This window comes from Miscanthus floridulus, chromosome 18, assembly GCF_019320115.1.
Source record: "Miscanthus floridulus cultivar M001 chromosome 18, ASM1932011v1, whole genome shotgun sequence".
Taxonomy (NCBI): Eukaryota; Viridiplantae; Streptophyta; class Magnoliopsida; order Poales; family Poaceae; genus Miscanthus; species Miscanthus floridulus.
The window spans coordinates 14,237,965-14,255,250 of NC_089597.1; the positions used below are offsets into that span (position 1 = coordinate 14,237,965).

A 17,286-nucleotide genomic window follows, 5' to 3' on the forward strand; every position below is an offset into this window, starting at 1 on the left:
ATGCTAATGGCGACCTGGAAGCTTCTGCACTATTTCACCTACCACAAAGTCACGGTTGTCACTTCGTACCCGCTCGGGGACATCATCTGCAACCGTGATGCCACAGGATGGATCTCTAAGTGGGCACTCGAGCTCATGGGCCATGACATGAGGTACCTCCCTCGTACGGCCATTAAATCTCAGGCCCTCGTGGATTTTGTCACTGAATGGATGGAGGAACAGCTACCGACCCCGGACGTCACCCATGAGTACTGGATGATGTACTTCGATGGGTCCGTAATGGCTCTCGGCTCAGGGGCGGGAGTGGTTCTGATCTCCCTGGACAGAAGCAAGGTCCGCTACGCCATCCGCATCCACTTTTCGGCCTCAAACAATGCCGTAGAATACGAGGCCCTTATTAACGGACTACGCATCGCCATTGAGCTCGGTGCGACGTGGCTCTATGTTCGCGGCGACTCGGAACTGGTCATTGATCAGGTCATGAAGGAATCCTCCTGCAAAAGCCCCCTCATGATAGCATACTGCCAAGAGGTGCCCAGGCTCATGGACAAGTTCAAAGGAATCGAACTACATCACATCCCTCGAAGGGATAACGATGCCGCCGATTTCCTTGCAAAATTAGCCGCCAGGAGGGATCCATCCCCAAGCGGGGTCTTCATCAATGGCATCCACGAACCGTCCACCCGCATCCCAGAAAGTCTGATCTAGACACACCCCAATGCCTAGGCGGCGCTCGGGGGCTCCGACCCCGATGCCCGGCCGACGCTCAGGGGCTCTAGCCCGAACACTTTCAGCCTGGGCCGCTCGGGGGCTCCATAAGGGTATAATACTGAATATTACCTCTCTTTTTTACTATCACACGGTAAACAAACGCCATCCCCGAACGGAAGCATGTTCTGTTCCTTTGATTGCCCTACATGACTCTGTTCTCACTCCCAACCGAACACACCCCGCCTTTTCCCACTATTATGAGCACCTGAGCCACGCGGGCCACGCCCTGGGCTCCCAAAGTTGCAGCCTATGGGACAAATGGGAAGGTACGAAAAAGAAAGGATAAAAACAAAAGTCATGCCTGGATAAAAATAAGGAACTGATAGTGGTTCTATCACAGGAATAGAACTGATGTAATTCATAGATACAAAAGCTGTTCACACGGGGGCTCACCCACAAACCATTACATTTTTTATATAAAACTACTTCCATTCCTAATACTACTATGGCCGCCAGACATAGCCCCCGCTAAAGGGGCCCCACCCGGTTCCGCTCACTTGACTTCGGCGAGCGCAATGGGTACCTCAAGGGACCCACCCAGTTCCGCTCCCTCAACTTTGTCGAGCGTAACGGGTACCTCAAGGGCTCCACACCCATAGATGCTCAGCAGAAGAGCATGGGGCTATGGACCTTCTCATGTAGTCAAGGCAGCTCCTAGACAAGGACACCGCCACCATAGTATGGCCGCCATGGCTAAAAGAGATCTCATCAAACTTTATGAACTGGCCAACCTAAGCAGCTGTAGGCACGGAACCCTCCACCAGTATGATCCTGAGCAACTTGCCCTCCGACAAGGCTCGCCTGGCCATGATCCGCCAAAGAAAGTCCACACACGGCTCCATCCCAAAGAAGGCCTCGCAGATTAATCCAGCACCACCCCAGGCAGCCTCTAGCTCGACATCACGCTCTGGATCCACGAAAGGATCTATAAGTCCTCCCCCTCTCTCACTTAGGAACCACCGCGGCATACAGGCACTCTCGGTGAGAAGGAAGAAGGAGGAGAGACAACAATTGGCGAATAGGCAAAGAACTACGATGGAGAGCCCTCTCCCTCCCCCTATTTAAGGAAGAAGTGTGGCAGCCAAAGAGGGGCAAAAGATCAGAGCGAAAAACTCTCTCCCTTCCCCCATTCAATACGGACGGGAGACGATGGGACACGCACTAACCGACAGAAATGACACCTGGTCAGGCGAAGCGCCACCTGGTGAGGCGAGACATGGCCTGGGTATGGCCCACCACTATCGCACAACCTGGCGCAAAAACCGAAGCATCACCACCGCACGTGGGTAGCTCTCCGCATCTCCAGGCGGGACATGGAAAAGTCTGAAATAGGATCTCCGCCAGGAGAGACCATTGGGCTTCCCAAGTCGATTGAATAGGTCAGAAAGACACACCAAGCGATAGGTAAGGAGCAAAGGGATGCCTCATGCAGGCCATGCTGACTACGTCTCGAACGACGAGCATGAGTCCCGGTCGGACATTTCTGACTGGAGCTCTCCGAACCCCGTCGCTCAAGTCATCAAGGTGAACACTACCAACCCCCTCTATTTCCTTATAAGCATTTCATACATCCATACGTGCATTCATTCCATACGCCTGTACCCCCCAAATGGTTAGGGCATGAATCGCCCAAGGGCTCAGGAACTAAGCATCACACGTGCAGCGAAATGCATCACAATGCTTTGTGTTGCGTTATGAAGCGGCGGTTGCCTCATTCGACATGAGCAACCAACAGAGCTAGGGGAGAAAAACGTAGATGAGCCCCGTGCGGTCCTAGCCCGGTCTGGCAGACTGGGTCATCTCAACCTTCTCATTCGATCCTAAACCTCTCGCAAAACCCACAGAATCTCCATCGAGGGGAGGCCGTTAGGCCACCTGGGTCGGTATCTAAAATGACCTAGGTATCTGTCGGGTTGTAGGTAAAGGAGTAGTGGAATGTAATAAGAGGGCTATATCGACCCCGTCACAAACGATGGACCCGGATTCTACTCGATCACACCCGTTAGCGAACTCATCGAGCGCGTCACTCGAGCCCGAGCGATCGGGACTGGCGACAAAACTCAGCCCCTCTGGTTGTGAGGAACCAAGGATAGGGTAATGCCCATAACTCACACCGACCCCTACAAAGGCCCAACGAGGCTCAAGACACAAAATGCTCGGGTATGCGACCCCGATCTTGCCCCTTCTGGCTATGCTTCTGACTGCGCTCCAAACACCTGGGTCTACGACCCCAATCTTGCCCCTTTCGGCTATGCTTCTGACTACACTCCAAACACCTGGGTCTATGACCACGATCTTGCCCCTTCCGACTGTGCTTCCGACTGCGCTCCAAACACCTGGGTCTGCGACCCTGATCTCGCCCCTTCCGGCTACGCTTCTGACTGCGCTCCAAGCACCTAGGTCCACGACCCCGATCTTTCCCCGCGACTCCGACTCACCCGATCCCACGGTGCGCACCAATGCCAGGATCGGTGAGATCTGTCCCGTCCAAACTAACCACCTCACTCGATCCTGCGGCGCGCACCGACGCTAGGATCAGTGAGATCTGTCTTGTCCAAACTAACCACCTCACCCACGGCGCGCACCGACGCCAGGATCGGTGAGATATGTCTCGTCCAAACTAACCACCTCACCCGATCCCGCGGCATGCACCGACGCCGGGATCAATGAGATCTGTCTTGTCTGAACTAACCACCTCACCCACGGCGCGCACCGACGCTAGGATCGGTGAGATCGGTCTCGTTCGAACTAACCACCTCAACCACGGCGTGCACCAACGCTAGGATCAGTGAGATCTGTCTCGTCCGAACTAACCACCTCACCCATGGCTCACACCGACGCCAGGATCGATGAGATGTGTCTCATCCGAACTAACCACATCACCCGATCCCACGGCGCGCATCGACGCTAGAATCGGTGAGATCTATCTCGACCAAACTAACTACCTCACCTGATCCCGCGGCGCGCACCGACACTCGGATCTACGAGATCCCTCTCATCCAATCTCTCGAGCAACCAAAAACGACTCGGCTGTAAAAACGACGCCTTGGTCGACAAAAAACCATCTCAAAACTAAAAAACCCACACACACGCCCGCTAAAAACCAAACATCCCCTAGACAGTTCTTTTCTGAACCGACCAGGGGCTCAGGGACTACACCCACGGGTGCGCTCGCGCGCACCCACCGAAACGGAAAACCTCCCCCGATAAATAGCATAGGAAAACCCCCCAGACGGTTCTACTCAAACCGCCTGGGGGCTCGGGGGCTACACCCGTGGGTGCGCTCACGCGCACCCGCCGGCAAGACAAAAATCTCCCGGATGATTGTACCCGAATCGCCTAGGGGCTCAGGGGCTCCTGTTGGATTCATAAACCCGGGGTCCCTCGGGGACCGGCTTCCACGCCCAGGCTCGGCCCAAGAAGGCAGCACACAACTCGTGGGCCGGGCCAAGAGTCTAAAACAGCAGGCCAGAAGGACAGTCCAGTCACCGACCGGAAGGTCTGGCCGAAGAGGAACGGTGCTCGCTCGTCAACTACTTTGGCCCGCCTCTCCATCCAAAGCGCTAGCTTCGGACACCAGCCGCCTCCGAATGGCCTCTCTGAACAGAAGACCAGGCCCAAAATGCTACTTTTGACTCCGACCCCGTGTCTCTGACTGGGTTGCGTAGAAACCCTGCTCGCCACTCTTCTCCGACTGGCAAGACCAGAGCCGACTGGGGCCATCCGACTGGGAATGCCCACTTGGAAGGAGGCAGGGGCGAACAGAGAAAGCAAGTTAGGGCGCATAAGTCAAACCACGATACCAGGGACCATACCCTGTACACCTGCAGGAATAGTACTCTGCAACCACCCTAACACCAATAGTATTGTAGGCGCCGACATTTTCCTCTACAGTGTTGTAGGCACCGTTAAAACTCCCATACGGTAAGACCCCCACGTGCCTCTGGGCATCAATAGTGTTGTGGGCACCGGGATTTATCGTATGGAGTGAACATGGTGACACACCTCACATGCCTCTAGGCATCGAATAGTATTTGCAGGTACCGACATCTACCATCCCTAAAACAAGGCAGCACAACCTCCCACATGCATCCGGCGTTCTACAGTGACATCAACAGTGTTGTGGGCGCCTACCATTATCTTGTACCCACCGGCATGGGCAACAAAGCTCTGTAACATACATACCCTCACTTGTAAAGCCATCCCCTTTATCTATAAAAGGGGGTGCGCTCCCTCCAAGGAGGAAGACCTTCTTCGCTCCAAGGCTTTTTGGAGAACCTTTCTTAGTCCCATTAGTTCAACCAAGTTCACCGGTCCACGACCACAGAACCGCTGGGTTCGGACCTCAAGCACATGCTTGAACACTTAGCTCATAGCGTAGCTCCGGTTGCTCTCGGCCCTTCTGACCGAAGCTGACCGAACCTCTTGTACACCCCATCTCTCTCCTTCTCATTTGTAACCCCACTGCAAACTTCGAGCACTTGGGCTCAGGAATAAAGTCGCTGACCAACCCAAACTGGACATAGGGCACGTCGCCTGAACCAGTATAAATCATGTGTCATTGAGTGCTAGGCCACCTCCGATCACAACGTACGGCAAAACTACAAATATTTACTAGTTGGTCACATTCTGCACCGATAGTTGGCGCCGTCCGCGGGGAAGACGCTGTACGTTCAACACTTTTTGGTCATCGGATGGCCCACTTTTCCGCCACCCTCACTGTGGCGGGCTCGAGCGATACGATTCGCTTTGGCTCGCTGGAGTTTCCCGTGCTCTCACCCGCTGGGATGCGGGTTCCGCCCGTCTACGAGCCATCCCAGGCCTTCAAGAACTGGGTTTGCAACCAAGAGGAGGTTTCTAAAAAAGATAAAGAGAATAACGAACCATAGATTGAAAAGACATCAAAGAGAGTCGGCTGCCCTGCATATGCTAAGGTAAAGCAAGATAAGAAAGCCAACCAATGGTACTTCAACCATGTTGAGGAAGCACACAACCACAAGTTGCACCCGTCGCCCAGGATGGTCAGGTACATGTATATTCACAAACAAAGGGGCGCAGCGCTGGATGACCTATTTGCTATCATGGCAAGGAATGGGGTAGCGCACCAGGCTACGATGAATGTCATGTCTGAGCTATATGGTGGCCGTCAAAACTGGCCGTTCACAGAGAAAGATGTCAAAAACATGTATGTCCCTATGTGCTAAGTCCAGAAAAAAATTCCAAAAGAAAAAAAAGTATGCTCATAGCTGCAAAAAAAATAGGAATGCTGAGCAAGCAAGGGAGGAAAGGGATGCTGATCTGGAGAAACTTTTTCTGTTTTTTAGAGAATGCAAGACAAGCAATGAGTACTTTTACTTTGACATGGATTTTGTTCCGAAAACAAAGGTTCTCAGGAGCATATTCTGGAGCCATGCTAGTCAAAGAGCTGAATACAAGGACTTTGGTGATGTGATCACCTTTGACACGACCCATAAAACAAACCGGAAAAACATGCCGCTAGGCATGTTTGTGGGGGCCAATAACAACCTGAAGAATGTGAGTTTTGGGCAAGCTCTGCTTCGGGACGAAACAACTAAATCATTCAAATGGCTGTTTGAAACTTTCAAGAACTGCATGGGGGGGCACCAGCCCTATGTGATCCTGACAGGTATAACTTTTATTCCAATTGTGCATATAATGTATTCCTTGTTTGCAAACTTGATAATCGAACAAATGCAATAAATTGGATTCTCCTGTTGCAAACTAGATGTTGTATGAGTTGCAACCCTATTGTATTGCTGGTTCATTTTGGAAACTGTTGTTTGATAGATATGCTTGTATATATCTTTTTTTGTGCCTGCCACAGATGAGGATGCAGCAATGAGAGAAGCGATAAGGATAGTGTTCGACAAATCACAAAATAGAAATTACAGATGGCATATCACAAGGACGTGGGAATACGAGCTCGACAAACTGTACATACAACACAAAGATAAAAACCTGAAGGAGAGGATAGAATCTCTGATAAATTATCCACTAGGGCCTACATAGTTTGAGGAGTGGAACAAGCTGGTACATGAGTGTGAGATAGCTGATAACCCAGCATAAATGCACTCTGGCAAAAGACGAAGAGCTAGATTACAACATACTTCAAGGGGATGTACTATGGCAAAATGACATCCATGCAGAGATCAGATGGATGCTTGTGAAGACCTTCATGTGTATGTAATTGAAGGCTCAACAGCTGAAGGTGGAACCTCATGCACCGTTGGGACATCAAGATTTTCCAGTACACCACCTTCCTGTGGACCAACATGGGAAGGAGCATCGCCTGTGAGGCCAGCTACATAATCTACATTGCCTCCTTTTCCGCATGTGTCTGTATCAGGCGCAACTGGTTGCTCATCAGCTGAGGCATGCGAAGCATCAACTTCCTGTTTCAATTGAGAAAAAAAGTCTGTAAGAATATGAATTGCAACCCAAATAAGAACTGAATTGACAAAAAATTCTAAAGGAAGAGTATGCATGCTCACAACATGTTCAATTGCAACAGGAAGTGTAGAGGGGCAAACAACCTCTTCCGCTAGAGTTTCCTAAAAACGTATCGAGAGAAAAAAACATGTATGAAAAACAATATGGATTGCAACACGACTGTGATCTGGATTGCAACTGAAGACTCATATGGATTGCAGCTTTTGAAAAAACACCTACATCAATCGAGTTCGAGCTGACCGGTCCTTCCTGCTCATGTACAGGTGCGTCTGAAACCAAATGCTGAATCTACTCTTCTTGGTCAATCTGGTTTCCATCAGACACATCATGCTCCGCTACCTCCTGATGAAAGTCTCCCTAAAAAGTGTAGAAAAGAAAGCTGTGATAAGTAATGGATGGTGACAGTTGCAACAATGCGAATGCACTGGTTGCTAATCTTGATGGGTCACAGTTGCATCTCAGTATGCAAATGAAAAATAAAAAGTCTGTGCATGCAAAAAATGGATTCAACAAAAAAAAGAAATAGAATTGCCCACTAGTAATTATGATTTAGTTGCTAATATGAATGGAAACCAGTTGCATCTCAATGTGCAATGGGGGGGGGGAGAGTTGCAACATAAATGAATGTGTGATTTCATAGTGATAAAATAGCTTGGTTGCAACTCAAAACACAGATAGGCACCAGGGCCTTACCTCGGATTGGCTTTGTTGCTCATCACCAGAGATTGTAGAGGCATTCCTATTGGCAACTGCATGTCGTGGAGCACGTTCACGGGACGATGATGGAGATTCCAACAAATCCATTATGTCATCCACAGCATGCGACTCACCGCGTAATGCACGCGGTGCTGCAAAGAAAAGAACAATAAAAATAAAAGGAGACAAAAAATGTGTAAGAAAAAAAGATTTGTGATTCAGAAACTACCAAAGAAATTTATTAAAAAAACTGGTTACATGGCAAATCAGCCTTACTTTGCGGTTGGGAGTGCTCTTCTTCTTACTGTGCAGTACTGCCATCATGCACTGGAGTACTAGGCAAATCATCATGCGGGACAAAATCATCATGTACTGGAGTACTAGGCAAATCATCTTGCACTTCTTGACGGTCTTGCATTGAAACATCTACTTCAGGGTCTGTGCTCGAGGGGCACTGTTCACCTTTAGCGTGTCTTGAAGCAGATGCTTCGCCACACTCCGACCGAAGTCTCTTTGGTCCTGAAAAACAACCCTTCTTGCCCTTCTTCATCCTCTTCAAGTTCGCTGCAAACTTCTGAGCATGGGCATCATCCAAGAGTTTCTTGATGCCGACATAACACTCATGATGGGCTTTACCCATAAGCTCGTCAGCGCTCCTTGTTAGATCATGAGCCTTCCTCATCATTGATTGAGCCTCGGCAGCACTAGCATCGAAACTCTTCAAAATTTTCTCAGCCTGGCTCTTCTTGCTTCTTCCAACTAAATTGAATAGCTCCTAGCCAAAACTTGAGAAGAAACTCGGATAGTTGAACAAAACATTTTCGCCCATTGTGCTACTAGAAGGAGTAGAAGGTCCAGCAATCGCTGCAGCAGTAGATGGGGCAAAGAAGGGTGTAGGCTCAGGGGTGGTTGCAGCTGTAGGTGCCATGATGGGTAAGGGTACGGCAGCAGGTGGAGGAGTGTAGCACGTGCTTGATAGACTCCTCAATTGAAGATAATAAAAAACACACAGAGGCACAACGGAGCATGAGTGAAAAAAAAATAGATTGCAACTATAAAAAGGCAAAGCAAGTTGCAACATGCAAAGCCAAGCAATTGCAAAACAAATATTTACATGTGAAAAATAGAAATCACCTGGAGGTTGCCAAACTCGACGACTCCACCAGCTACATCTCCCCTGCGATCCAACGCTGCTAATTTCTCAATCAACATATTATCAAACAAAGAACAACGAGGTAACATTGCCTGATCTATGTTCAGATTGTGCTGGAGGCGATCAAGATATAGCATATGCAATTATAATTAAAAACAAAACAAAAAAAGTAAGCATCCCAATTACAACTCTAAAAAAAAGATGCACCAGAAAAATGCTAAGTTTGGGGTAGGGATAGTTGCAAAGCTATAAAGGAAAAACTAGTTGCAATGATTCCATATAACCAGCAAACCTCAAAACAAAACAAAAAATTAAAACAATAAAAAGAAAAGGCCAGTTGCAACTATAACTCTGCACCAGTTGCAATGATAAATGTAACCCAATTTCATGAATGGGGATAGAAGGAGGAAAAAAAGAGAATGATTAGATAACTCACGACAAGGAAGATTCCACAACCATTGATGGGTGCGATTTTCCCCTTCACAAAAGATTCATGCCTATACAGCTGAGCAGCATGCCGAAGGTCATCAACAACTGCTTTGCACCAGTTAATTCCACTAATGCAGCGAACATCTGCAGTCTAGATGATATGATAAAGCCTAATGTAGTTGTCGGTGTTTGCAAAAAGTAACGTGCAGAATGCATGCATCAACCAACACCTGACAGCCACATCTCCCTAGAGAGTATGAAACTGGATCTTCTCCTTAATCACCTTGGGAAGTATTTTATTGCCCGTTACACCATGTACCTGAAGACTCAAACTATTGCGCATCTCCCGTGCTTCTACCATATCCATGTTTGGGGGGTCATTTCCTACTCTATTCAGCATGAACATACAACAGACGGCATGCTCATTGATTTCAATAACTTTGCCCATGCCAAGCTCTAGAGACATAGACTCTGGATTGAATTTACCCATGGGCCATATAAGCAGCATCCTAGGCAATGAAGTAGGCTTAAACTCCAACAACCCGCCAAAACCCATTGCACGTAATCTGTCCTTAATTTCATCAGGTGTTGCTTTAACAAGATCAACAAATTTTCCAGGAGAGCAACGAAGCGACACTAACCTATCCCTCTTAACAGGATCGATATTTGTTATCTACAGGTTGTGCAAAAAACAAAAACAAAAAAAACAAATATGATTGCAATACTAAACAAATATAAAATATTTAAACAGAAAATAATCAAAAAAAAAGTACATCAATTTTTTTTACGTCAGCAGTATCTACTGCCTGAGATATGGTGGAACTGCCTTCCCCACGATGCCTCTTTCTATTGGCATGGGGGTCAGGCGATGGGATTGTTGTGATTGGACTTGGCTCAAAATCATCATCAAGATCATTGACACTAACAAAGGGCTGTGCAGGATCGGAAAGATCGTCATCACTTGGATGGGGCTGTGAAGGAATAGGAAGCATCAAATTTCTCCCCATGTGTAGCGTCTTAAAATGAGGGGACGACCGCTGAGGCTCCATCATAAGCGCTATTATGTATAAAAAAAGGTTAGTGTCTGCTTTCAAAAAAAAGATGATTGGCAGTGCAATGAAATAACAATTGCATGCATAGATTGCAAACAACAAAACTAGATACTGGACAAAAAAACTAGAGATTCATTAAAGCAACATACGCATAAACAAAAAGCTCCAGCACATCAAACGGTAACTAAAAACTACAAATTGCAACATACAGGGGTATTACATTTGCAAGTAACCAGGCAGTCCAGTACCATCATACAAATTGCGACATACAGAGCAGTATGTTTGCAACTAAAAAAGAAGCTCTAGAACCATGAAAAAAATGGTAACATACAGGATATTACAATGGCAAACATACATGGAATTACAATTGCAAACTAACGACAACAGAATTGCAACGTACAAAATAATTTTAACACAAATTGCAACATAAATGGTATTACATTTCCAACTAAGCAAGCAGCCAGTAGCAAGAGAAACAAAACTAGAAAATCAATTTAGGAACAACACAGGATCAGAAAGATTGTCATCACTTGGATGGGGCTGTGAAGGAACAGGAAGCATCAGAATTCTCCCCCTGTGTAGCGTCTTCAAACGAGGGGATGGACGCTGAGGCTCCATCCTAAGCGCTATTATGTATAAAAAAAATGTTAGTGTCTGCTTTAAAAAAAAGATGATAGGGAGTGCAATGAAATAACAATTGCATGCACAGGTTGCAAACAACAAAACTAGATACAGGACAAAAAAAACTAGAGATTCATTAAAGCAAGGTACGCATAAATAAAAAGCTACAGCACATCAAACAGTAACTAGAAACTACAAATTGCAACATATAGGGGTATTACATTTGTAACTAACCAGGCAGTCCAGTACTATCATACAAAATTGCAACATATAGAGCATTAAGTTTGCAACTAAAAAAGGAGCTCTAGAACCATGAAAAAAATGGTAACATACAGGATATTACAATGACAACATACATGGAATTACATTTGCAAACTAACGACAACATAATTGCAACGTACAAAAGAATTGCAACACAAATTGCAACATAAATGGTATTACATTTGCAACTAAACAAGCAGCCAGTAGCAAGAGAAATAAACTAGAAAATAAATTTAGGAACAACACATTGGGGAAAAATCATACAAAAAAACACTACACCACACAGTGCCATCATACAAATTGCAAACATACAGTACCCATCATACAATTACCAATCCGAAAACCGCGTGCGGCGAAGCGGCGGAGAAAAACGGAAGCAGAGAGAAAAAACGGAGCAGTAGAGAGAAGATGAAGAGAAGAACTGGCGGAAAAAAGAGGAACCGCTACGGGAGTTAGTGGGGCGCCGTCAAGACCTGCTGATTAATTCGCACGCCGGTTGGCCTAGGTGCAAATGGGTCGGCAGTTGGCCTTGGTGCAAATAGGTCGGCGGCTCGGCCTAGCCCAGGCGCGCCGGGGCAGAATGCACCCAGGTGCAAAATAGCAAAACAGTATATATATATATATATATATAGATAGATAGATAGATAGATAGATAGATAGATAGATAGATAGATAGAACTACTGTTCTGCAGCTGGCCATAGAATAACTTATTCTGTGGCCACTTTGAGTTACGATAATTATCATGCTAATTTATGAGATTGCAGTAACTCCTTACTAAGTGATTTACTATAACATTATCGTAAATATCACCGTGAGTTGTAGTAACACGAGTATCGTAAATGCATATTCATGTTATTGTAAATTGGTACAAATATTATCGTAAATCAAGGAGGCTATAGAATAAGTTATTCTATGGCCACCTGCAGAATAGCCTTACTCTATATATACATATAGTATTACTATATGGTACCTGGGTACCACCCATCGTTCTATAGGGCGGGCAAATAGGCCCACCCCACCGTTCAGGACTAGACTCACAGGCTCGGCCCACCCACTCACGAGGTTGAGCGGCAAGCAGCTCCTAAGCTCCCCACCCACCCACGATTTCTTTCGAGACCCCATCCGCTCGGTCTTTTGCCGGCACCACCCGTCCGTTCCCTCTCCCCACCGCTAGCTGCGCCGTTGCCTAGGGCTCCGCCGTGCCGTTCCGCCCCGCCGCGCCGCTCCCCAGCGATATATATATAGTATTACCTGGGTACAGAATAATATTCAGGACCCAAGCCCATCCAGCGGCAGCGCGCGGCGCGCCCATCCCCCCACGGTCCACGCCCGTCCCGACTCCCAAGTCCCGACCCGACAAGCCCCCAGCGCCGGTTTTCTTTTTTCTAGCGTACCCACCGATCCATTCACCGCTCCTCATCCATTCCTTTTTTTCAAAAAAAAATCTTTCCCTTTTTTCGTTTCAGATCTCCCTGTGTCGGTCGTGTCCTCGTGGCTCGTGGGTGCATGGTTACTTCCGGCCCTGACGCCCGAGCTCTGGTTGCAGCCGCCGCCGCTGCCGCCGTCCTCCTGCTTTGTTGCTTCGCCGCCGCCAAGGGCCCTCCTGGCGCCGTCTCCCTCCCCCATCCCCTCACTCTCTCACCTCGCCATCGCTACTGGTCGTGGCCGTGGTCTTGAAGGCCCCAGTTGAGGGTCGGCACCGACGGTTGCTGCCGGGTTCAGCACCGGCGAGCTCGCCGCACCTGTGGTGGCCGTCCTACTCGCATCTTGCCATCATCAGCTGCCTCCCGTGCTCGCTCATGACTCATCGTCAGTTCCCGCCGTGAACTCCCGGAGAAAGGAGTGGCAACTCGCCTGGCGATGCTGTCGCCGCCATCAGCCCACCGCCACCGCCGCTCCTGCGTGTGCTCCTCCAACACTGCTGGTAGATCCAGGTGCCCCTCCTCCAGATCCCCTTCTCCAGCTCCTCGTTTGCACCATCTCCTTCCTGTTCCCCTGCTTGATTCGATTTGATGATTCGAGTGCAGGATGCGTTCCCAGCGAGTGCAGGTCGCGGCCAGGAGCTCCTCTTCAATTGCAGCAAGGTGAGTTTGTCTCAACTGCCAGTGCTGGTCGTGTAACTGTTACCAATACCAATTGTGTTGTGTAATAGTGTATTCATTTGGAGAAGCCTCTCGAGGGATGTTGCTGCGCAGCCCTGGCCTGCAACCCAGCCTCCTACACGTGAGGTAAGGCCAGCCTTCAGTCCTTGTTATTGTAATTGTGCATCGATTTGCTGACTGAGCGAGGAAGCTTGTCAATTCTAATCCATTCAGAGAGAGCTGGTGGTATCTTACCACTGTTTTGTTAGCTGAGGGAGACCAGTTCCAGTAACTAGATATTTATGTACTATTTTTTAAGGAATTGATTACTTTTATTTGTGAAGATGAGTACTTGTTCAGATATGCAAAATATTATTATTCAGATATGATCATGGTTGATACAAATTATTTATGGTTAGGAAATCAACACGTGATGCTAGAGCGCATAGCATTTAAGTTTTTGTGGTCACACATGACAGTATTAGTGGTCAGGCCACATTGGTAGCATATAATAGAGTTTTTTCAGTTGACCACATAATCAACATAATTTAAGTTGCGACTACACCATCCACGATTTTATTGGCTTTCCTACCAGGTCCGCTAGCTCGATCTCCCCCTCCCACCCTGTTGCTCTCTCTTTTTGCCCCGAATCTGTTGGGATGGGAAACCTCTGGTTTGGGATGACCCAACGTGTCGAAACTGGGGTTCGCATAGGCAACATTGCGACTAGATTGGATTTATCAGAGAATGTCTTCCTCTGCGTAGGGGAAAATGTTCAAAATAAAAAATTCCCCCGTTGGTTTAGAATAGCTAGTGGCAGTTGATTTTATGATTTACCAATTGATTGTTACAGTTCTTTATCAAAATGCGCTAGTGCTATGTCGTGCTATGTCTTTTCAAAGCTGTGTAAATGTATTTTCACATAATATCATACAGTAATTGATTTGTTGTTTAAATTTACAGGTTTATTAGCTCTTGGATAGTTGAATCTTAATCAACTGGTGTATGTTGAATTAATGAATTATATGGAGGCGCTACTAGCTTGCTATGGACGACTGCTTTTTAATAGTAGGTACCATCTTCATTTTTTAAGAGATTAAATTTGTCATAGTATCCATTTGTGTGGGATATCAATGAGAATGTGATGTGCGCATGTGATTTTTTTTATAATATTAGTTATGTGTTCACGTTCTACCCTACCTAAATTTTGGTTGACCTCCGCCCTGCTATGCATCCTCAATGAAGATAACGGTGGCACGTTGCCTTGTCGTCGCCGGACGCAGTATGTGGCAGCAGGTGCTGGGTGTTGGCAAAGCTTGGGCGCTATGCTGGCCGGCTCCACGTCAACCTGCCCACGCTAGCCGTGCCTAATAGTCATGGCAAGAACCCAAATGCAGCTCTTCCCTGCAGGTAGTTTTCTTCTGCCTCTGTTTTCTTCCACTAAATTGCAGCCACCAATCAGTGATATTTTGTGTGACTAAAACTAACCGAGTTAATTCGCATCTTCCAATTCTGGCCCAGAGGCTGCTCTTAACCAAATTGGATTTACCTTTCATATTCACTTTGAAGATATTGTTGGCAATTTCAACTTAACTAGCTGCTTCACCTCATGAATCAAACTGTATGCTCATAGGATTTCTGAGGTTAAGCAAATTGATTATTCCAGTCCAAAAATTAGGTTCAGTAATTCTTTGCTCACTAAGCTGCTGCATGGTGCTTCCCTCACCAGCAGCCTTGACCTAGCAAGATCCCGATGAGGCACGCACAATCCTTCTTATCTTTCTTTGGATTTGGATTAGGCTAATTTCAGGCTTATCTTGTAGATTGTGAATTCTTTGCACAGTCATTTCTCCAGCTGCTGGTGTTGTGCTATACGGGGCATTCCCAGAGTTGAGCGCGAAGTCCTTAATACCCTTATTATCCTAGTGGCTTGGGAAATATTGAAGCACCGAAATGCTTTTGTGTTTGATGGTGATTGGCCTAACATAGAGGTGCTGCTTCATTGGGTTGCCAATGAAGGTGACCTGTGGTGCTTGGCAGGGGCATCCGCGTTGCATAGGCTTTTGGCTAGGTCGCTCGTCGTAGATCATTAATGAGTTGAGTCTTTTCTTTTTGGTCAGGGTTGTATGTACTAGGAGGGTTTAACCTCCCCTCCTTTATGTTCTTTTTCTTAATGAAATGACACAACTCTCTTGCGTTGTTCGAGAAAAAAAATTGCTCAATTTGTTTGAAGAAAAGCTTTGAACTGAGATGATTTTTGTGGTTCAATTGAAATAGTAGGATGAATGTGATTAACATTGGATTAGACATTGTGCCACCTTATAGTTGAAGTGGAATCACTTGATTTTGCATCTCTACAGAAAATATAGAATGCATCCATTGAAGTTTTAGTCTTAGAATATCCTTAACCTGCAGCTGAATTTTTTTGATACAAAAATTATGTGCGCCTGTGAAGATTTCTTCATACTAGTCTTCTCTGAGCTCCACCAGCACATAAGGTTCTCTCTCCACTCTCTTTTGATTCTTCATGCTGTTGGTCCATTACCATCATAGGCGGTGACATTTTCTGAAAACAGTTAGGTTGAGTTGTATATGATTTACATGTCCCCTTGGGATTCACTTTAGGTTTTGTTTGTCCAATTGTCTATGTTGTGTTCATTTCTTGCTCTCCCTTCCCTTGAGTAGACAATTTATGATAATATATAGAGATATAGTTTTATCTAGTTAACAAGCTCCCTATTAGGATTGGATTTTAGATGCAAGCGAAGCTTTGTTGTGCTTGTTGTCGAATGGGGCTTCTAGATATTTATCTATTGTTCGATATATTTATATTAGTGTTCCACCTGTATGCAGCTTCATGCCTCCCCTGTATTGATGTGGCTCCCCTATTCGTGCAGCTGCTCCACAGAGTCACCCCCAACATATCCCTAGCATGACAGAGATAGCAGCCTTAGCACCTGTGTGTGTGTAAAGGTGAGTATGCACTGGTAGCTGGTCAGCATCAGATGCAGTTAAATTTTAGCTTTGAATTCAATATTTGTTATAGTTTGTTTGGAATGGGGCACTGATTTTGTTTTACGAGGAATTGCTAAAGCACCTAGCATGACAAGAAGCTGCCAATCTTTTATTTGTACACTAATAGTCAACTATGTACATTGATATGATTGTTTTAGGAGCAATCCCTGAACTTATTTAGAGGGACCGATCAGAATTTTTTTCCTGGCCTTGCTCGGGCCACCTTTCTTTGGCCTTGAGTAATTGAAGATGAGGTAGAACAGCATCGAAGGATACATTCTGGCAGGTGGATGTGGTGCAAGCCTCAGGATTCATGTCCACAAAAGTACTATTCCTGTTTAGTTTAGCTCATTTTATGTACATTGGTGTTGATTTCCTCTACTTCTACCTGTAGATTTTTAATTAAATAAATACTCCTAAAATTTAACCTTTCAAAATAAATTATTGTATCCTTATTCAGTAAATGTGTTTATAAACCCTGTTTAGCTGATTTTTCTTATTTATTGGGGTTTAGGACATGGCGAGTAGCTTAGCTGAAGTAGGATTGCACTAGGCCATCTTCAAGCCTTCAAAGCAACTCTCAGCTGCAGAACACAGGGTACTCGTTGTTGGAATGACCCATCCGTTGCTGGCCTGGTGCTGCCCACATCCTTGTCTTATATTTTGCACAAAGGTGAAACAGTGCTCCTTTTGCTTAATTTGTAATTTGTTCAACTACAGAATTACAACAAAGCA

General features: G+C 46.4%; 1 protein-coding gene across 1 annotated transcript; it reads left to right on the forward strand.

Moving 5' to 3' along the window:
* LOC136523326 (uncharacterized) lies at positions 1–708 on the forward strand. The gene has a single exon (XM_066517043.1). The coding sequence runs from the start codon at positions 1–3 to the stop codon at positions 706–708; it is 708 nt and encodes a 235-aa protein (XP_066373140.1).
* The last annotated feature ends 16,578 nt before the right edge of the window (positions 709–17,286 follow it).